General features: G+C 52.8%; 6 protein-coding genes across 6 annotated transcripts; 3 read left to right on the forward strand and 3 right to left on the reverse strand.

The window, feature by feature from the left end:
- Positions 1-1,040: 1,040 nt before the first annotated feature.
- KEL2 (Negative regulator of mitotic exit) lies at positions 1,041-5,661 on the forward strand (the record flags this gene model as incomplete). The annotated part of the gene is made up of 3 exons (XM_056212027.1): positions 1,041-1,328; positions 1,417-1,789; positions 1,838-5,661. The coding sequence occupies 3 exons, from the start codon at positions 1,041-1,043 to the stop codon at positions 5,659-5,661; spliced, it is 4,485 nt and encodes a 1,494-aa protein (XP_056075500.1).
- A 946-nt stretch (positions 5,662-6,607) lies between these two features.
- N0V89_003226 (uncharacterized protein) lies at positions 6,608-12,199 on the forward strand (the record flags this gene model as incomplete). Its single annotated transcript, XM_056212028.1, has 6 exons — positions 6,608-7,763; positions 7,816-8,262; positions 8,313-9,981; positions 10,027-10,795; positions 10,846-11,104; positions 11,154-12,199. 6 exons carry the CDS (start codon positions 6,608-6,610, stop codon positions 12,197-12,199), a joined length of 5,346 nt encoding a protein of 1,781 aa, XP_056075501.1.
- A 1,562-nt stretch (positions 12,200-13,761) lies between these two features.
- N0V89_003227 (uncharacterized protein) lies at positions 13,762-14,134 on the reverse strand (the record flags this gene model as incomplete). Its single annotated transcript, XM_056212029.1, has 2 exons — positions 13,762-13,913; positions 13,981-14,134. 2 exons carry the CDS (start codon positions 14,132-14,134, stop codon positions 13,762-13,764), a joined length of 306 nt encoding a protein of 101 aa, XP_056075502.1.
- Positions 14,135-14,848: 714 nt separating this feature from the next.
- N0V89_003228 (uncharacterized protein) lies at positions 14,849-16,099 on the forward strand (the record flags this gene model as incomplete). The annotated part of the gene is made up of 1 exon (XM_056212030.1): positions 14,849-16,099. The coding sequence occupies one exon, from the start codon at positions 14,849-14,851 to the stop codon at positions 16,097-16,099; it is 1,251 nt and encodes a 416-aa protein (XP_056075503.1).
- A 2,637-nt stretch (positions 16,100-18,736) lies between these two features.
- Positions 18,737-19,148, reverse strand: N0V89_003229 (uncharacterized protein; the record flags this gene model as incomplete). The annotated part of the gene is made up of 2 exons (XM_056212031.1): positions 18,737-19,014; positions 19,067-19,148. 2 exons carry the CDS (start codon positions 19,146-19,148, stop codon positions 18,737-18,739), a joined length of 360 nt encoding a protein of 119 aa, XP_056075504.1.
- Positions 19,149-19,832: 684 nt separating this feature from the next.
- N0V89_003230 (uncharacterized protein) lies at positions 19,833-21,020 on the reverse strand (the record flags this gene model as incomplete). Its single annotated transcript, XM_056212032.1, has 4 exons — positions 19,833-20,159; positions 20,195-20,706; positions 20,769-20,892; positions 20,952-21,020. 4 exons carry the CDS (start codon positions 21,018-21,020, stop codon positions 19,833-19,835), a joined length of 1,032 nt encoding a protein of 343 aa, XP_056075505.1.
- Between the last annotated feature and the right edge of the window lie 287 nt (positions 21,021-21,307).

The following is a 21,307-nucleotide window of genomic DNA, read 5'->3' on the forward strand; positions in this document are numbered from 1 at the left end:
CGGTCGCGAAAGTCTGGTAATTGTGTTGCACGCCCGTAGCGGGGCGAAGACTGTTGCTTGACAGGAAGAGGTCGGGCGACCTCACTCGCTGTGAGCATGCTCTTCGTCAGTCATGCCACGCACATGCTGCACACCTACGTGTTCAAACATTGCAGCTCTGGGTTGTGTGCAGCAAGTGCTTCACTGTATCTGAATCCATGCTTACTCGGAGCCATCATTCAAAATACATAGAAACATTCGCACAACGGCACACAAACAGAGTGGAGCTAAACGGTCGTCGAATCATGGAGGCTCTCCACCAGCGTCCTGAAGCTCTGCACGGTTCGGTCTAGTTGCCGTAGCTAGGTGCCCCTGCGCCGTCGAGTGTCAAGCAGCCAAGTGGGAACACCTGGCGAACTGGCTGCGCTGCGTCCTGCGAGGCGTGGTGAGGTGAATTTATAGCGCCTTGTACATGCAAAGGTACATATGCACGTCAGGAGAGTCCAACCAGACCCCTGTCACCACTCGATCGGACTCAGGGGCATCGGAGGCGTAGGCGTGCAAGGCCAGCAGTCGAGCGCTGACAGCTGGACAATGGGAAGCAGCCCTCAGCGCCGTGCTGTGACGGGCAATTTGTCAAGCGCATGCCCGAGTGCCGGCCGTCGTCGAAGACACATCCTTGTTCGCTGCGCTGTCTTCATCAACGCGTCGTCGTGCTGTCGCCTGTGTCGATCGTTGATCCTTGGCGGAAAGTGCTCCTGCTCAGTCCGCGTCCCAGAAAACCGTTGCGCTCTCCTTCTCCGCTATCCAACGTCCTGCCCTCCTCCACGCTGTCCGAGCGCCTGTTGCCCGCTGTAGAGATATGTGCGCGCCGGCTAATGCGCCATCCGTTTGACACTCGAGCTGCTCGCTGTCTCAGTCCCGCTGTCTACCAGCCCCCGGCTGTTGCGATTCCGCCCACGAGCCCACCACGACTCCCGCGCCCCTAGTATACACACCGGATGCGTCTTTGAGGGCGCCGAACTCCACTTTGACGTCGCCCTGGGCGCAATCCCGCCGCCATGTCATTTCTATTCGGAAAGAAAAATAAGCAGCAAGGCGGTGCCCTCCCGCCCGCAACACGGGACATTGGCTCGTCGCATGGCCCACCACCAGCAAACTCGCAGATACCCGCGCCGAATGGTACGGGCGCACGCGAAGTCGTCGAGAAGCCCAGGAGTGGATCGGCGACACAGAACTCCACACCCGGTAACAACAGTGTGAACAACAGCCTCAGCTCGCTGAACGCGGGCAACACAGCGAGCCCCGAACCCAAGGCCCTCCGCGACCAAGGAAATGCAGATTTCGCGGTATGTGCTTATAGCATTTGCCCCCGCTCCCTTCACCACCTGCGAAACCCTACTTGCGACGTTGCTGAATGCTAATTCCATTGTGCAGGGTGCGAGGAACACTCGCGGCCCTCCAGAGACGTCCCCATACCCATGGAGCACTCGCCGATTGAACTTCACGACGAGCGGCTCGCCATTTCCCCGATATGGTGCCGCCATCAATTCCTCCACCGGCTCTGCTGGCGTCATATACATCATGGGCGGGCTTGTCGGAGGTGCTACCGTCAAGGGCGATCTCTGGGTGGCAGAAATGGGGAACGGAAGCATGAGTTGCTACCCCATCTCGACGACTGGCGATGGACCCGGCCCTAGAGTAGGCCATGCAAGCCTCCTAGTCGGTAATGCCTTCATCGTTTTTGGAGGAGACACGAAGCTGGACGAACATGACGACCTGGATGACACACTCTATTTATTGAATACATGTAGGTCATGCGGAAAGACATCATGTCCAACATACTGACTGCGCTTAGCAACTAAACACTGGTCAAGAGCACTACCGCAGGGTCCACGGCCAACAGGTCGATACGGACACACACTGAATATCCTAGGGTCCAAGATATACATTTTCGGGGGTCAGGTTGAAGGCTTCTTTTTTAATGACCTGGTCGCTTTCGACCTCAACTCGCTACAGTCTTCCTCAAGTAGGTGGGAGGTACTGCTTCCAAATCAAAAAGAAGGAACCGTGACATCGCCCGGAGGTCGCTCGCCGCCTGCCCGAACAAATCACTCCGTCGTCACCTGGAACGATAAGCTCTTCCTCTTTGGTGGCACGGACGGTGTGACCTGGTTCAACGACGTCTGGACCTACGATCCCCGCTCAAACAGTTGGAGCGAGCTTGAGTGCATTGGTTACATACCAGTTGCCCGTGAAGGCCATTCCGCGACTCTTGTCAATGACACCATGTATGTCTTTGGTGGTCGGACCCAAGACGGCGTTGACCTTGGAGACCTCGCGGCCTTCCGGATATCCTCTCGTCGGTGGTACATGTTCCAGAACATGGGTCACTCTCCATCCCCCCGTTCCGGACACAGCATGACCGCCTTCGGCAAACATGTCATAGTAGTGGCCGGCGAGCCATCGTCGTCTGTTGCCGACAAGAATGAACTGAGCCTTGCATACGTTCTGGATACTTCTAAGATAAGATATCCGCCAAACGAAGCACCGCCTCCGCAACCGGGTCCAAACGCTCCGAGAAAGCTGAGCGGTGGTGACAGGGGCAACATACTCCAAGCAAAGGCTGGCTCGCCTCCCACTCGTGGAAGCATGATGCCTAGCGCGCAAGAACCCAGACCACAAGATCTTATAATGAATGGTGCTGGACCAGCTGGATCTCGACTACCACGCGCGGCAGGCCCGGCGCCTTCAGGACCACCTCCTTTGCAGCAAGCACCGCAACCGCGTGGTCCCCCTTTAACGAGTGGTCCTCGAAGTAAAACACCCACTAAGGGTGAGAGAGGCTATGGACCGCCATTGGACACCCGCGGAGCATCGTTCGAGCGAGAGAACATCTCTCCTATCACAAGGGAGAGCCCAGCCGGTCCCGAAGCGCAACAGTCACTGGATCAGGTGGCTGCCAACGGCGCCAGGAAGATGTCGGAAGGTGGCCAAAGTCAACCCAAAGAGTCCATGGACACTTCTCGATCGGGAAGCCTTGTATCAAGAAGTACTTCCAAGTCGCATCGCCCTCAACATTCACTGGAGAGTATCGAGCAAGCCGCATTGAGACGTTCCAACGAGAACCAGCAACCTGCGATCAGTCGGGAAGCCGAAAGACCAGTGGATAGTGAAGTTGGTGCGTCGCCTGCGGTGGCCCAACTGAACAACGAATTGAACCAGCAACTTGAGACGCTGAAGGTCCGGAACGCTTGGTATGCTTCCGAGCTTGCCCTTGCCCGCAAAGCCGGATATAATCCAGGGACAGCTACCAGTCCTGTAGTTGACGAGCGATCAGCAGAAGCCTTCGGTGACGAGGAGAAGCCTTTGTTTGAAGCGCTTCTCAAGATGAAGAACGAACTGGAGAGAGTGCAAAGTTCCATCAAATCACAGGGCGATGACGCCGCTCGTAGGATCGCTGAGGTCGAAAGGCAACGGGATGCAGCTATCAGCGAAGCTATCTACGCGAAAGCGAAACTAGCTGCACATGGTGGTGGCAGTCAGGGAGGCACTCCTCAGCCTGACGCTACGCGCAGTACCGCTACCCCTGACATGGACCGTGTGGCCGATATCAACCGTCGCTTGGCCGCGTCACTGGCTGCCCAGAGCGATCTTGCTATCAAGCTGGAGAAGCTGACGTACGAGGTCGAGGCTGAACGCAGAGCGAGGAATATGGCAGACGACACTGCAGAAGCTGCCCAGAAGCGAGTACAAGAACTTGACTCTTCGCACCAGAAGAACTCTGCTGAACTTGAAGGATTGCGAGCTGCGTTACACGAAGCAGAGCAGATAGCGAGGGAAGCCACAGCAAGCGCAGCGGAAGCTGAGGCTGCATCGAAGCTTCTGTCTGTTGACAAAAACGAGTTGCACAGCAAGTTTACAAGAGCGTTGGAAGATTCCAGAAATCACGCATCCGTTTTGCAATCACTTAAGGATGCTTTGTCTGCCTCGTCGGATAAGTCCGGTCTACTAGAGAAGCAATTGGAGGACGAACGATTCCAACGGGAAAGCCTACGACAGAAGCTAGCTCAGCTGCGTGCGGAGCATGAAAATCAAACCACCGAATTGGAAGCGGCATCACAGAAGCTTCACGATACAGAAGAGCTTGCAGAGAAATATGCCGAAGAAGCACGTCTGCACCGCCAGGCTGTGCTCGACGGTCTCGGCCGGATTACTAACCGCGACGAAGGCCCTAACGAAGCAATGGACGAGCGTGTCACTATTCTTCAACAACAGGTTGAAGCTGCGAACGTCATGGTGCGCAAGAATCAGACAGCAGCAGACGCAGCATCCGAGAAACTGCGACGGGCAGAAGAAAGAATTGCTGGCCTAGAAGCATATCAAGAGCAGTCTAGTAGGGAAGGGCTCAACATTCGCAAGCAGCTGCAACAAGCAATGCGAGACATGCAAGCTGCTGAAGCTGAGAAATCCGAATTACAACAGCAACACGAGCGATTGCGACTAGACAGCAATGCTTTTGAGGTACAGCTCAAGACGCTAAAGAACCTCCTTGAAGAGAGAGGCGTAAGCGCCGTTGACGCGCGCCGCTCCAGGGTGTTGGACAGCCCGAGCTCCAGGTTCGGAACGCCAGAGCTGAATCGTGTGCGCGAATTGGAACAGCAGATCGACTCCATGGGCAAGGCGCACGACGAGCTACGATCCGCATTTGAGCAGCGCGAGCATAATGTAAGCCAGCAATGGGAAGAGAAGTTGCAGGCACTGCACAACGATCACCAGGCTGCTGTTAAGTATCTTCGGGGTACGGAGAAGATGCTCACCAAGATGAAGGCGGAGCTCGACCGGTACAAGCAAGAAAAGACCAAACTTGAGGCAGAGCTCGCTCAAACACTGTCGGCTTCGCGAAGCCCAACTAAGGAGCAGTCTGCGGAGTGGGAAGCCGAGCGTGAGGCGCTACGCCATCAAATCGCCTCCACAGAAGATAACATGAAGTCTTCAGTCGCCAGGCTTGAGTCCCAGCTCTTTACCCTACAGACTGACTTGGCCGCTGCGCAACAAGAAGCTGCAGCTGCGACTAAGAAGATCAACGATGCGGAACTTTCTGCCCAACAATCACGCGCAGATCTAGAAACTCTGCGTGTCCAGAACGCGGAGTTGGACGAGCGCGCCCGCGAAGCCGAGACTCGCGTGCAGATGTTCCTGAACCAGTTCGAGACGTCTGTTGACAACTACCGCCGTCAATCGCAACCTAACGGACAACCCCGCGGACACCGTCCACATGATAGTATCGCTTCGGGCGAATCGCTGTATAGTGACGAGGGTACTGCGACTCCTGACGCTGGCAACCGACCCAGCTCATCGGCCACGCGAAACTCCATGGCGCTCGACAATCTTGCTAACGAGCTCGATGCACTTCGAAACAACTGGGAGACTACCAACAAAGCCTACCGCCTCTCCGACCGCTTTGATTTCGAGCGCACGCCCACGAGTGAAAAGGGCGAGTTCAGTGAGTTTTCAGAGTGGAGACAACGAATGGATGTGGATGACGATGATGAGAGGGAAGGCACCAAGAAGCCAGCTGCAACTGCACTGCACGACCCGCAAGCAACGCCGACTTCACCGTCGGCAGCTGCGCCCAAGGCAGCGTCTCCCACTGGCCCCGGGGGCGCGACCATGATATAAACGACAACTATGGCGTTCAACGGTTTCATTCTGGATGCTAGAAGATTGGACCGCGTACCAATACCTTTTTCTTCTTCTCTGCAGGACCGGCTGGCTTTCTTGGATCGTCTCTTGGTTTTCACCTTTTCGCACATATGCCCCGCCCGCTGCTCACATTTGGGTATGCAGAGGCTATTTCCGTTCCCGTATTATACCATTTCTTTTCTTGCTGGCTTGTGCCATGCTCTAATTCGTAACTCTCCCTAATGTTCTTCTGTAGTATGTATTTTCGCTGTGATCCGAGTATAGGGATGGAAATGGGATTGTTTGTGATGATTTGTCTTGTCTGGTGTTCAATGAATGGCTTGCGAGAATACCGTAGGGCGAAGGGAATACCACTTTTGTTTGTTGTAATGCGGACGTTGAGGTGTAGCGGGTGACGTCAGTGCATGTACTCCCACGAGTTCGTCAACAGCATATCGATGCGAAACAGCACCGGCGTTGATGACCGTCACGACCATACGCACCTCACGTCCAACAATGAACGAATTACCATGACATGACTGCGTAGGGTTTACAAGGCTTCCGTAGCTGGGGTGGACCTTGGCGCGTTGCGGCGCGCGTGTCTGCCTGGCGTAATCGCAGGCACCCGCCTGTCGCGTGAGACTGTCGCGTAGGCAGGTGATCCGCCTTTCCACTCTTTGCTGCTGGCCTGAAAACAGCCGAAACATCACTAAGTGCTCAATCTTGGCTGGGATAACGGTATTAGAAGCTGATTCTTATAAGAATGCGCTTCATACCGCTTCTCTTCAATTTGTAAACCATCCTGCTGCATCTTCGCGTGGACACCACTCCGGAAGGAACAAACGACTTCGAGTGCTTTCTTTTCTCCGACTCCATCCCATTCAAATTATTTCATTCCCACGACACGACTCTATCCCATCTTGTCTACTCTTCGTCCTTCGCCATGGCCTTTCAAACCCAGCTGCCAGACGTACCGGTGAAGCATGCAGACTTCATCTCTCACATCGAATCTCATCCCGATACACCATTGCTCGAGATTCTTGAGCCATACAAACAATATGACGCAAAGCTTCGTGAAGTATTCGCTCAGGAACCGAATCATCCTGTGCTGGCGGACCAGCATCTCAACGTTGTCCCTGTCTTCAATGGTCACTCTTCCAGCCTCCGCATCCGAGCGCGAGATCTGGCCTCAGAGTCGCAAGAAGAGAAAGAACGATACATCATGCCGCTTAACGCGGACGAGAGACATCCGAAGGGTTCGCCTGCCATTGTACAAGAGATCAAGGACTTTCAGCAAAACTTTGCGCTGTTTTGCGAGAGTTCTCTGGTGGATCTGGATTGGAGTAACGTTGTCGCTGCTGGATCCAGTGTGGTTACGTGTCTATTGCCTGTTCCAGACCAAGCTAGTAAATCGAAAAAGGCGCTGAGGCAGTACTACCACGAGACGATTGCGCCGGCGAGTGATGTGGATCTCTTCATCTATGGACTCAACGAGGAGGAGGCTGTGAAGAAGATCATCGAGATCGAGCAACGTATCAAGGATTCTATTTTGACGGAAACCACAACCATCCGGACGAAGAATGCAATCACTATTGCTAGTCAATACCCGACTCGCCACATTCAGATCGTACTACGCATCTACAAGTCGATCTCAGAGATCCTGACAGGCTTCGACGTCGATTGCTCATGCGCGGCCTACGATGGCAAGCAGGTCTGGGCCGCGCCGCGTGCCTTGACCGCGTACATGACCCAAGCCAATACCGTTGACTTGACGCGCCGCTCTCCATCATATGAGAGCCGCTTGTCTAAGTATTCTCATCGTGGCTTTGAGGTATACTGGCCTCTGCTGGAACGCTCACGCGTTGATCCTACAATCTTCGAGCGCAACTTTACACGTACTGTCGGTCTTGCGAGGTTGCTCGTGCTGGAGCGTCTTCCGACAAAGTCGGAGCGGGAGGCGTATATGGATGAGCGTCGGAGAGAACGTGGGCGCCCATCTATCAACCGGTATCGGAATTTTGCGTTGCGGGATAACATCAAGGATAGGTATGAGGATGAGGTTGCCGAGTGGGTTGAGCAAGAGGATGTATCGGACTATCGTAAGTCGTCCAATATCCTGCTATCAGATGGTTGGCGCTAATCCGTCGTCAGATACCTTCACCATCCCCTACGGACCGAAGTACCATGCCAAGAAGATCGAGAAGCTCTTGTACACCAAAGATCTGCTCCTCAACTCAGAATGGAACAAACCCAAGGATCGTGAAGTCAATCTGCATCGTCATCCTGCCTTCTTCGGGTATGCCGAGGATGTCATCAGCGACTGCTGCGGCTTCTGCCCAGAACCAGTGACGCCTGAGGAACACGATGTTGCAGAAGAAGAGGCTAAGATCTACGTTTCTGGAAAGATCTCTTTCATTGAGGATAATCCAGGACGCCAAGCAATTGGCTCATTTAATCCCATCACTGACGATGACTGGACGGAGATGGCTTACGTCGGCAACACTGCTCGATTGTGTCAAGCCATTGTTGATGAAGATCTGGATCATGTGGTGGACTGGCTCGAGCAGGAGGGATCCGATCCCAATTGCCGTGACTACAGTGGGTACTTCCATACACCGCTTCTGAGAGTGCTTACTTACCTACTGCAGCCGGCCGCACGCCATTGCACTTGGCAGTAACTTCATCGACCCCTGAGATCGTCCGCGCACTAATCGATCATGGCGCCCGTCTCGTGGCCCGTCTTGCTGACGGAAGAACGGCCCTGCATTTGGCTGCTGCCCGTGGAAATGTGGAGATGGTCCGGATGATCATGCAGAAGAGTGAAGAAAACGAAGAAGAAGAGGCAAAGAAAGAAGACATTCGAAATAAGGCGCGCATAGCTGAGAGAGAAGCCAACAAAGGCGTGACTGGCGAGCAACCAACACCGGCTAAGGAGGAGGAAGATGATAGCGACGTCGACATCATTGAGAAAGACGAGGCCGACTCTGATGATGAAGCACGTACGACAACGACTGAGAAGTCCTATGTTAAAGTCAAAGAAGGGGAGAAGAAGACTGACGACGCGGTTCCCGAGGAAGACGAGGAAGATCCAGACGTGTACGACGTGAACGTGCTGGCATGGGATCTGCAATGCTCGCCGCTTCATCTTGCCATTTTGAATGGTCATGTGGACGTCGTCAAGGAACTCGTCCAGTCGTTTGGTGCCGATGTCCTTCTGCCAATAAAACTGCTCAATCAGCACGACAAGTCACCCAGGGGTGCTATATTGACCCTGGTGCTGTCCCTGAACCTTCCACTAGAGAAAGCCAAAGAGACGACCAAGACGCTACTTAGCCTGGGTGCGACTTCCGCCCAAGCTGACACCAAGCAGCTCACCGCGCTCCACGTCTCAATTACTGAGCCTTCCATACTCGATACTTTGATAAATGATGACGAACCGGCAGCGAAGCGCGCGATCAATCATCTTGCTATCTTCGGGTCATCTTACAACCCGTCTGCGCGAAGTCCTCTGATGAGTGCAATATACAAAGGGAACGGCCTCGCCGCGTTGAAGCTGCTTGAATCTGGGGCTGAGCCTAACATAGACTTCAAAACGTGGATGAAATCTGTGGAGACTCAATTCGCCAACATGTCTCGGCATGACTCAGCACAGAATCACATTGCGTTCACACGAGACGTCGAACAGCCGATCATCCTAGCAGTCGAAAACGAACTTCCGGACATTGCTCTCCGTCTCGTGGACATGGGTGTGGATCTCGACACCCTCACTAAGTTTACCAAGCAGAACCTTGAAAGTCGCTACAACTACAATCAAAACGGCATGGCGTCGTTGCTTGACATTGTTCGGAGGAAGATTACCAGCCTTCGTGCCGAAGTCGGTGGTGGCAAAGAGTCAGCGAAGCCCTCGTACCCTCACATCAACTTGAAAGACGGAGTCGACTACCTGGAAGGCATCGAGCCCGGCACGTACAAACATTTCATCGCCCAAATCCAAATTGCTCGTGCACAAGAAGAGGATAAGCGAGCCAGGGAGAGGTATGAAGAGCAGTGCAAGACCAACTCTTTCACTGAGCGCAAGGGCTGGCAAGCAAGGACCCAAGCGATCGAAGCGTTGGCGAAGAAGTTCGAGGAGCTTGAGCAAACTTTGGTCAGCAAGGGCGCGAAGACGTTCAGGGAGCTGCGTCCGGACGTCGAAATTAAGGAGAATGGTTACATGAACTACGGCTACCAACCGACACAACCGACTCCTTTCGAGATCAGGTTCCACTTCTCCGTGCATGACCTCACGGACGATACCCAGGCTGCCTATGCAAAACTGTAAGTATCGTGCCATCTGATTATTAGTTTCTAACGGGTGGTCAGATTCCAAGCCGCCTGGGACAACGACCTCGAAACGATCAAGGTCCTGACCCTAGCTCCGTGGGAAGGTAATGACCCGCTTAGGGTTAGTGTTCAAGACGGCGAATTCAACAGCATCTTCGGCATCACAATTCTTCGTGGTCATCGCGATCTTGCGCGGGCACTCGTTGAAATATGTTATGCGCAATACCAGCCACCGGGAGAAGATGATGTCAAGAAGTCCCGCTACCGACTTGCGAACGATGATGAAGACGACGAGAGTGAAACGAGCGACGTTGCCCTATACGAAGAGATCGTTGATGATAAATTCACAATCGAGAACATCGGCGAGCTTTCAACACAGGTCAAGAGCAGAGTTTCGCCTCTTTCGTTCATGGCGGCGAGCGTCCAGACTTGGAACTACGTCAAGTACTTTCTCCCAGAAATGCAAATCACCTGTGGCATCGATAACCGCAAGATCGACATCCCAGGTAGAATAGATTCTACATGTTTCATAGGAACCTGGGCTGTCATCACGAACGACAAGTCGTTGTTCTCATTCCTCCTTGATCTTGACGTTGAGTGGACAGATCGCTTGGCTAAGAGGCTCGATGGGTCCTCTGGCATACCTTCCTTCTCCGGGTTTGATTTTAAGTTCGCTATTGAATATGGTCGTACGGAGCTGCTGGCTGATATGATTAAGCACTCAGGTGCGGGGATCGAGCTGGAGTCATTGGTCAAGAACTCTGGCGTCAAGTACCGCGAGAAGCCCAAGTACTACCAGGGTCTCAGTGTAATTACACTCAGCGCCTTTGCGTCGATCTCCAAGGCTAACGAGTTCAGGTACACGGAAAGAAGCGTCCCGGATGGATCAATGCCGCTCGTGGCACCTATTCGCAAGGTGTCTCAGACAGCGAACCTCCACTGTTGAGCGCCGCCTTCAAGGGAAGCCTTCAGAGTGTGGAGTGGTTCCTCAGTGATGCGCCAGCCCGCCACTATCTTGATTTTGCCGAAGCATACAAGCATGATAAGTACATCGAGCATCTCAACAAGAACGCAGGCGGCTTCGAAAGGCTGCTCAGGAAGTGGTTGGGCACTCGACGTAAGTCGTACAATAGCCTTGATGGATACAGGATACTAACTCATGCTAGGTGAGCTCGCATTGCATCTTGCAGTAATGGCAAAGCCGAGACCGGAGTCCTTGAAGCTCATCAAATACCTCCTCGACACGATGCCCGAATCCCTAGAAGTCAAGTCCACAGACGGACATACACCTCTCCTACTCGCATTTGCACTCCACCGTTTCAGCGCTGCCAAACTTCTCATCGAAGCGGGCGCAGACCAGACTGCACGTACGTCTACAGGCTCTAACCTCCTGGACGTACTCCTTGTCGATCCCTACTCTAGTTCCACGAACATGACCTTTGATGATAAACCACTGCTCAACAGCCTGCTGGGCCTCATCGATCCTCGGCTCATCCCTTCGCTCCTCACAGAACGCACGTCCGTATTGAACCCCGGGTCCCTCACGCCTGTCGCACACTGGATGAGGACGCACTGTGGCCAATGGAACCAGGAAGAAACCCACACCGAGATCCTCGAAGCCCTACTTGACTTTGCCGCCCCAACCAACTATGAGTTCCTCGAGCTACTGGACGGCTCCGGCGACACGCCGCTGCACTGGGCAGTGAAAAACAAGCGCTCCAGGTGCATCACCGCCATCCTCACGCGTCGCCCTGACCTTCTCTACCGCGAGAACAGCGTCGGCCGCACCCCGCTCGAAATGGCAGAAGACGCATACCTTGCAGACCGTGTACGCGACGCGCCGAATCTTTACTACGGCAACAGTCAGTCTATTACTAAGCGCCAAATAGAGAGCTTCGCGGAGGACTACACTCCTGCCAAAACCCTACAAAGCGTAGAACATATCTGGAGTATTTGCAAGGGTTTCGCGACTAAGTCGAGCGGGAAGAGGAAGCTGGTGAGCTTGCTGGATGCGAATGAGGTTGCGAATCGCTTGGCGAAGAGACATATGGGTAGGAGGAATGTGCAGACTCTTACGTCGAATGACGAAGAGGAAGAAGAGGAGGTGGCGAGGGAGGTGGATGAGGTAAGGGACTGGTATCGTATGGCTGTGAAGGGGAATGGCAAAGATGAGGATGTGGAAATGGTGGATAGGACGCTTGGGACAGCGTAATTGCTCCGAGTGTTCTGTTCTGAAATTATCCCCAAGTAGCGCCATAAAAACATTCCACCACGCAAGGAAGCCTCCATATCCCCGCTCTCATATTTCCATCGCTTGGGTATCGAACTGAAGTTTTAACTTTCCCTCCCCGTCACCTCATTATGTAACTTCATCACATCCCCTTCCCTAGACAGTCGCCGGCGCCGGCCCGGCCTGAATCCCCTTCTTCTTATTCGCCCTCCTGCGCAACAAGAGCAAGATAATTACCACGATGATAATCACGACCACGATGCCGATGACGATACCAGCAATCGCGCCGCCCTTAATCTTTTTGGCTTTGCCTTTCTTGGCTTTGCGCGCGAGGAGGTGGATGAGCTGGGTGGTGGTGCTGCTGGCGTTAGGATGGGGAGAGTTGAGAGGAGGGAATATGGGATATGGGAAGTGGAAAGGTGGGGATGGGGAGGGTGTGAATGCCTACTTCGGATCGCCAAGAGCGCGCTTGAGATGTTGCAGATTCTCCATCGCGGGCTGGATGAGGGCGGGCATGTTGTCGCGCGACGGATGTGGATAGCAGAAGTATGCAAGTTGAGGGTCGTTCCGTAGTCGCGTATGTCGTGCGACGGGCGATGATAGCAGATATATGTAAAGTGCAGGCCGTTGAGGTCGCGTAGTCGTAGTCGCGTAGCCCTCAATAAAGAATTCTCAATGCGCAGTGGTGCTTTGTCCGTTCTTTGACGTCTTTATCGTGGATCACCACACGGCTTGATATATCAATCAACGTCCGTGACGCAGGATAACAAACCTGAAAGGCCGACTCCGCGATTCAAGTATGTCCGCACCCTGCAGGTGCTGGCATCGCACCGTTTACAGGGACAGCATAGCCTTGTAACGTCATCTGTCGCGAGCACTCGTTCATTTGCTCTGCCCTGTTTAAGCGAGGAGGAGCGGCTGTTAATTCGCTGGCGGTTGGTGACATCGTTTACGACGTCTCAGCTCAATTTTGGATACGAGCTGGGATTGGGTCGGTGCACGAACTCGTTGGCGGACTGGGGGCTGCTATTGGTGGCTGTGGGCTGCTTAAGGTCGTGTTGCTGTACGGCAGCTGTGGGCTTGCAGGTGTTCAGCTCCACCGTGTGAATGCTAACGGAAGCGGGGAATGGGCTTGCGCGATCCCCTGAATTGAAGTTCAAGCAAGCTTTCTTGGCGGCTAGCTAGACGCTTGAAGTAGAAGAAGGCTTAGAGTCCGAAAAGCGAGGCTAAGAGAGTCGAGCAAAACGCAGCAAAAGGGTAGAAACGCGAAAGACTTAGATAAATTGATTCAATTGCTAATAATGGTACCTATACTGCACATCGCGCAATGGCGCGTGAGGTACCCTTCATACATCGGCCCGAAAGTACACCTCTGGGTCATTAATGGAAAGCGGGAACGTTGAGTATCATATCGTGGATGCGAACCGAAACACCGTAGTCATGCGGATTGTTCGTAACAATTTTGAGTAGCGGGAGCGTGGATAAAGTGTACGATGTAACTTGTGGCTTTGCGCCGCGTACACTTTTGGCTGAGTGCAATTCGTCTATGAAGGAATAGCCTCGTATCCGCTGTCGTTGTGGGCAGCGCGGTTGGAGAAGAGGTAGTAGATGAGCATGCCGACGAGCGGGAAGAGGAAGACGACCAGACACCAGATGACCTTGTTGAGCGGCGGGCGGTTTGACTTGACGATCTCGACTGTTGCTTGTTAGCCGAGGTCCCAGCGTTTTTGCGAACAAAAGACTGAGGACAGTCTTGTACGTACCCCAAGCAATGATGTCGAGAATCAGGACAATGAAACCAACAATGCCACCTCCGGTCGGGCCTTGCCAGTTGGTACCTTGCGCGCTGACGGGAGCTGCCTCAACCAGCAAGCCCAGCGAGAGCTGCAGGAGAGCAGCAAGAACGAACTGGAACATATTGACAGAAGGTTATATCTTAGAAGTGGGAGTCTCAAGTATTGCGAAGTATGAGGGAGGAGTGTTGCAGACGAAGCGGGGTTGTACTTAAGAGGCGCAGTGTTGCAGCCTGCGCTTACGCGCTGTTTTTCCCGTGACGTCACAGCTGGTCACGCGACACAGCATTGGCCCACTGGTGAATACCAAGATTCATGCCGCCGATGCCTATCATTGGATTTCTATTGGAATCTAAGGACTCCCATCTCGATCCTTCCAAAATGCTGAGAACTTGTCGAACCCGGGGCGGGGCGTAAGGCCTTGCGACTCGTCAATTCGCAAAGCATCACAATCGAGATCGTGAAGCTCGACGCTAGTCCGGAAAGAGCGAGAGTCTGCTAATACGGGTGTTGACACCGCGAGCTTCGTGTAGGAGACGATTGACAAACCTCGGACTATGCAAACCCACGAGAAAGATGCTTTTCCCCTAGTTTTAGCCACTTTTTGATCCTGAGATTCTGCCAGTTGGTGAGCTTTCTCCGAGTCCGATGCTATCACCGACTTTGACCGACGATGAATGATGAGTACATAAACGCCAGAGATTCCAACTCAATATGTTCCCTCTAAACACCACCAGGTGTTTGAAACCTCCCTGAGTTCGTCTCAATCATCTTTGCAGAGACAATCTGTGCTTTGTGAAGTCGCACCGAAACATTCACAGGACGTTCTAGCTCAGACATGCACGTCCTCATCAGCGGAGCAGGCATCGCAGGACCAACGCTCGCCTGGTTCCTCGCCCAAATCGACGTCAAATGCACCATCGTCGAACGGAGCGATGCCATCCGCCCCTACGGCCAGTCCATCGAACTTCAAGCCACCGCCCTCCAAGCTTTCAAGAAGACCGGACTATGGGAGCAAGTCCGCCAACGCCACACTACAGAAAAAGGAACCCAATTTGTTGACTCCTCCGGCCGATCCTTCGCACACTTCCCCGTGCGAGAAGGTCTTCAGGCAAGCTTCACTTCCGCCTTCGAGATCCTGCGTGGCGATCTCGCAGATATCTTGTACCAGGCTACGAAAGAGCACCCGAATGTTACATACCGGTTCAGCACCACTGTCAGCCGTGTTCTCTCCAACGACGCCCACAGCGTGAAAGTTGAACTCAACGATGGGAGTGTAGAGTCTTTCGACCTTCTCGTCGCAGCAGACGGACAATGGAGCAAGGTAAGGGCGCAAGTTTTCGACCCTTCGAGTATCACCACGTTCTTCAAAGGCATGTACGGCGCGTACTGGACTATCCCGCGCATACCCGCCGACAACGACTGGTGGAACATCTACCTCGCGCTCGGCCGGCGTATCATGGCGTTGCGACCTGATCCCTATGGCACGGTGAGGGTGTATATCACGTGTATGCCTGGTCCGGCGCGAGAAAAGGAATGGCGAGAAGTCTCCAGGGCAGACAGACAGACGCAGGAAGATCTATTGAAGAAAGAGTTCGCGGATGCGGGGTGGCAGGCAGAGCGCTTCCTGGCTGGGCTCGACAAGGCGCCAGACTTCTACTTTCAGGTCGTTGAGCAGGTCCGCATGGCGCACTGGTCGAACGAGCGCGTCGTGTGTCTTGGTGATGCGGCGTATGCGCCTACTCCGCTTACTGGGGCTGGCACTTCGCTCGCGGTATTGGGGGCTTACGTGCTTGCGGGCGAGATGAGCAAATTGAAGGATGGTGAGCACCCGTCCAGGGCACTGGACGCGTACGAAAGAAGCTTCCGCCCGTTTGTGGAGGAGACGCAGAAGATTCCTAAAGTTATACCTGGGGTAGCGCATCCGAGGACAAAGTGGCAGAGGTGGCTGTTGGAGGCATGTTTGAGTTGCGCGGCGTGGCTTTTGGGGATCTCATGGCTGGCAAGGTGGGTTGGGAGTGAAGAGGCGGAGGACAAGAGTTTCGCGCTGCCCAGATATCCAAAACTTGAGGGTTTGAAGGTGGAGTAAGTTTACTTCACGTCATTACTGCGGACGTTTATTGTGTTGACGTTCTCATCTGTGTTGTAATGTATACTCGTGCCTCATGTGCCCTTTCTCATGTATACCTTACTTCCCTGGGGACGTAATGTTTCAGCTGTTTGGGATTGATACTTAGGCCGTTCCGCTCCCCGCATGGTAGTTAGTTAGCGTATACTTGGTCACTTTCACTGCCTTTGAAGTCGATACCGACAGATTAGAGAGTTCAGTAGCATGCAGGCAACCTACTCTCACTCGAACGAATGCAGGACAAGTTTGGGTTTATTGTACATGTGAAGCAAGTCCACCTGTCATAACAATGGGCCTGTCAACCCCTGATGATCACTCAGCTAGAGGATCACGAGACCAGATAGCCATGGTGGAGTCTGAGACTACCCGCATTTGAGAAGCTCATCTTAAACAATCCTCGCAAGGATACTCCCTCTCCACCTCGAAGCGCAATCCGTATTGTTAAGGAACCCATTTACGTGCTCTTCAGCTTTTGCGTGATGACAATCCATGGATTGAACTCCGGTGAGCGTATGCCCATCGCCTCAAAATACTCCTTCCATTGCCAGCTGTCGCTCATACCATGGCGAATCTCTTGTGTATCAGTGAGGATGATCAACGCGCGGATGAAGCAGCGAGCGGGGAAGACTGTTCCGATTAACGTGCCAATGCACCCCCTGAGTACCTCCTCGTGGAATCTCTTGTCGTTATGATTCACAACCCGATTGATCTCGCTTAGAGAGCTATATGCTGCAGCGAGTTGAGCCTTGCGATGTTGGGAGGTGGTTTCTTGGTGTGAGCACATCGGTAATCCGGGTCCTTCGTACTTATGCCCGCATGCCCTGCACTTGAAGCCGCAGCCTTGTGCAGGCCTTCCTCGCCGCCGTCCAGGTGTGCTTCCGTACAACTTAGGCCAGTTGATGACCTCTTCTGAAACAAATTGTAATTCGATGTGGGGACGAGCTATCCGGAAGCGGATGAACGGAAGGAAATCCTTGACGCCAAACAATCGAGGCTTCCAAGGTAACTGTAATAGCTTTGGGCCGCATGCGTCGTGTTCGTGTCCATGAAATTCCATTATAAACGAGCCGAGGTCTTTCAAGGATATCCTAACCGATGAAGTGCGCTTCCAGATTGAAAGGTACTCGGATCGCACCTGGCGGCAGACTTGGGTCAGGCCGTAGAACTTGCGGCATGAGCGGGCACAATCCTCGATGGGCCATTGCTTCGTGTTTTGACGCGCTAGTAGTGGGAGATAGTCTCCAGACACTTTGTCCGCTTCCTCGTCCGCGAAGTGGTAGATGCGATTCCTAATCTCTGATCCGACTAGGTTAATCTCTGAGGATGGTATAGGCAGGTGAGGGTATAGTTACCAGCCGGCAAGCCCAAGAAGCTCAAGCGTGGGTGATGTGAGGCGAGGCCCTTCGCTGATCCCGCAGCCGTGTATACCGGTGGGTGATTGTCTTGTGCCATTGCTGTTGGAGTACTATGTCAACGTCACAGACGCCGCGTCTCTGAGAGATAGCTTACTTGGAGCTGAGTTATTAACACTGACCAAGCCAGCATTGACGGCTGCGCAAGACCGAAAACGGTGGTTTCTTGATGAACAGTTCAAGAGTTGGCGGGGGTGGGGTTGAGAGCGGTCACCAAAGGCAACAGCAGGGAAGTTACTCAAGCGCATAGACCAAGCGCTAGTGGTAGCGCCTTCCAGAACAGTGAAAGCAAAAGTCACGTTCGTAATTTTAATAATCTTTACAATATGTAATTTGGCAAACGGGGCTCGCACAAATACGAACACACAACCACGATTTATTATTTAGATTGCATTTAACAAACGTACATCTATACACTTGTTTGTTTCGCCTTCTCCCTGATGATTGCTCAGCTGCCTGAAGCAAGATGAGGAAGACAAAGTCTTCACCACGAATCGAATGACTAACCCTAAACCGTCGACCTCCATGCCATCACATCGTCAGGAGGAATCCAAAGCGATTCGAAACAAGTTCCGTCGACTGCACAAGGGAAGCCGAGGCAAGTCATGCTCGCGCATCCACCGTAGTAGATGTCTTCCAGGCCCATCTTACGCCCGTGCTCTCGCAGGCAAGTACAGGTTCCATCCAGGAAGACCTCGCGTGCTTGATGATTTTCGAGGGTTTCTCGCGAGACACTGCGTACTTGCTCTGCGAAATTTATTTCCAAGGCATACCATAATCCGAATTCAGTTGGAGCTTCAGATACTTCGGCGATGATCTCGGTCACTGCGCCTGCACGGATTTCGGATTTCCAGAGCTCGTTCTCATGGGTGAGGATACAACCGAGAGACGCTAGGCAATGATACTCATCCTCCAGTGAAGCTCGCCAGTCTATGTATGTGTCCCGATGTTTCCGACAGAGCGACGACACACGCTCACCCGCACACTCTGAGCATGCCTTCCATAGCCAGCCAGGGCAGATTTGTGAGGCCAACTCGTCAAGGACGAATTGAACTTCTGTTTCTGGATGGCAAAATCTGAACTTCAGGAATGGCAGCAGGCTCAGTTTGGGTGAGTTGATATGTCGTCTGCTCCAGGAAATCTGAAGCAATTTTGGGCCTTTGCGTGCTTCATGGTCGTCATCTTTTTAGAAGGCCTGTGTGAAATGATCGAAGTCTTCGTATCGTATGCGAAACCCCGCCGTAGATATCCAGATAGGATAGTATTCGGCGCGAACTTTTCGGCACACTTCGGTGAGACCAAGGAACTTCAGAGACGATTTGGCGCAGTCATCAATGGGCCACGGACCTTGGTTCCGCGGGGCATAGCTCATGACTCTGGGGATATACTTCGTAGAATGATCGTCATCGAGGGAAAACCTGTGCGCCTCTTCGTCCGCATAGTAGTAGACGCGATTTCGGATTTCTAAGTCAAGGCCGTCAGCTTGGATGTACAACTCTTAGTGATCGATACTTACCTGCGGGCAGATCTAAGAAACCGATCGGTAGCTTATTAGCAGCCGCTGAGCCGCCAAGGTTCTCCGCCGTGTTTGTGTTCATGTTTGTGTGGTGGAGCTCTTGCATCGTCTGCGCCATAGTAAACGCTGATCGGTTGATGGGGGTGTGCGAGCTGGGTGTGGAGTGAAGGAAACTCGGATTTAAACAGGGGGACAGGTGGGTTCTTATAGAAGCCAACGAAGCGCACAGACTAGGCTACTCCGCGGTGAAAGCTAGCGCCCAGCTCCCCGCCATTCCTAAAACTCAACTTCCGTCTACACAGGCTCCTAGAGGGATCTGGGTTGCATCGTAGCGCACATCTGGATGTATTTCATTACTTTCGGAAAGACTTGGCCCACGCTCGAAGGTACATGTGATAGAGAATTAAAGAGATCTCACGATTAGTGTACGTGCTATTGTTTACTTATTCCCAGTGGGGGTAGTAGGAAAAATCAACTAACAATAGAATAATCAATAAGATTCTCTATACAAGAGAATTCCAACACAAATCTATTAAATGAACCATAGGGCGTGTGCCATATCTTTGTGGGAGCACCGATATACGTTGAAATGCTTGTCCATTGACCTTATTCGTGATTATCGCTCAACTAATCGAAAAGATCATGAGGAAAGTAAGGGCTCTAACAACTCGAACGACGCCAGCAAATACGCTGTTAAACAATATACCAGTCATGCGCTCCAAGCTGATATGATTTGCTTCAAGTAGACACGACTGATAGTGATTGCTCACACATAATAAGGCAGAACTTCAAGGTCGGTGAACTTCTCGGCATCCAGCCCGAGGTCGTAGCAATAGTCCAGCCAATCGCCATATTCGCGATAGCCTTCCTCATTTTCCTCATTCTTTTCATACAAAGTAAGCCTCTGCGACGACATGTAGCAACTGAGGCCATCGATGGACAAACCAAGGCCAAGAATGTACTTTCCATCCCACTCGCGAATCCTGGCCTCCGCTATGAAACCGCTCTTGATATCCGCGAGCCAGTCGGCGTTGTTGTGTCTGAGGAACTCCCACGCTGTATGCAAGTGACGGTGCTCGGCCCAAGCGTTGCCCTGTAAGTCGTCAAGTGCGCGATACAGATGGTCACAGAGTGTCGCGTGATCCCATCGCCTTCTTCCCAGCAATTTGGGCATTCTCCCAAGCGATAGTCAGGACCCCGCTCCGGCTTGTACAACTCGGCATGACCGCGGGGAATGAATTCGATCTCCGTGGCGGAAAAGCGGATGCCGAATCTCAGAAACCGCAAGAGATCTACACGAGGTTTCGGGAGGTCGTCCAAGCCGCCTCCGTGATCGGATACTATCTGTAGCCACTTTGGAGCTGGAGTATCTTCTTCGTGTTGCGCATAGAAAGTGTCGACGAAAGAGTAGAAATCGTGGTACGAGATTTTCAGCCACACATTGCACTTCCACAGCGGAAGGTACTCAATTCGTACTCGCTTGCAGACTTGAGTGAGCCCAAAGTGTTTGCGCGTGGAACGAGCTAGATGCTTGGTGGACCATGTATTCTGCGTCATTGGCCGGTATGTGAGCAAAGGGACGAGATCGGTGTTGAAGGGTTCGCTCTCGACCGCGTAGTCGTAGACCCGGTTGCGGAGCTCTGCATTGAGATTATTAGCTTGATCATGAATGTGTAAGCCCCCTCAGTTGATCGGAACATACCTGCAGGTAAATCCAAGAAGCCAATAGGTCGCTTCTTGACCACCGTCAATTGCTGCGAGGCCTCGGCCGTGGTTTTCTTCAGCTTCTTGGCGTATGTGAACTCATCGTCTAGTCGCGCCGCCGTCTGCGCGTTGTCAAGGGCATTTTTGGGCCTTTCGAGATTAACATCCCTCCCTGGGTTACCGGACACCTCCTGTGGCCGGACAAACCATTGGTACCTTGACTTTCAGTAACTGGAAAACCAATGGGCATAATGGATGTTGCTATAATTCTATCAAATTAGTATATTATAGCTAATGCTGAATATCTATATCTACCCTTCCCTAAAAATTACGTTCGCATTATCGCCTTTGAGCCTGATTTGTACAGCGCCCTCTTCCGTAACGTGATAGACTTCCCTTCCTACAGCGCCAACATTAAGCCTTTATTTCTCCGAATTTTCATAGAATAGCTTTATATTAGCCTTGAACCTCCCTCTCAGGCTTAGAAGTCATTATGAGTCTTGTACGCACTATCGTAGGCAAATTTATCTAGTCGAT

Source organism: Didymosphaeria variabile, assembly GCF_027946475.1.
Source record: "Didymosphaeria variabile strain IMI 356815 chromosome Unknown scaffold_2, whole genome shotgun sequence".
NCBI lineage: Eukaryota > Fungi > Ascomycota > Dothideomycetes > Pleosporales > Didymosphaeriaceae > Didymosphaeria > Didymosphaeria variabile.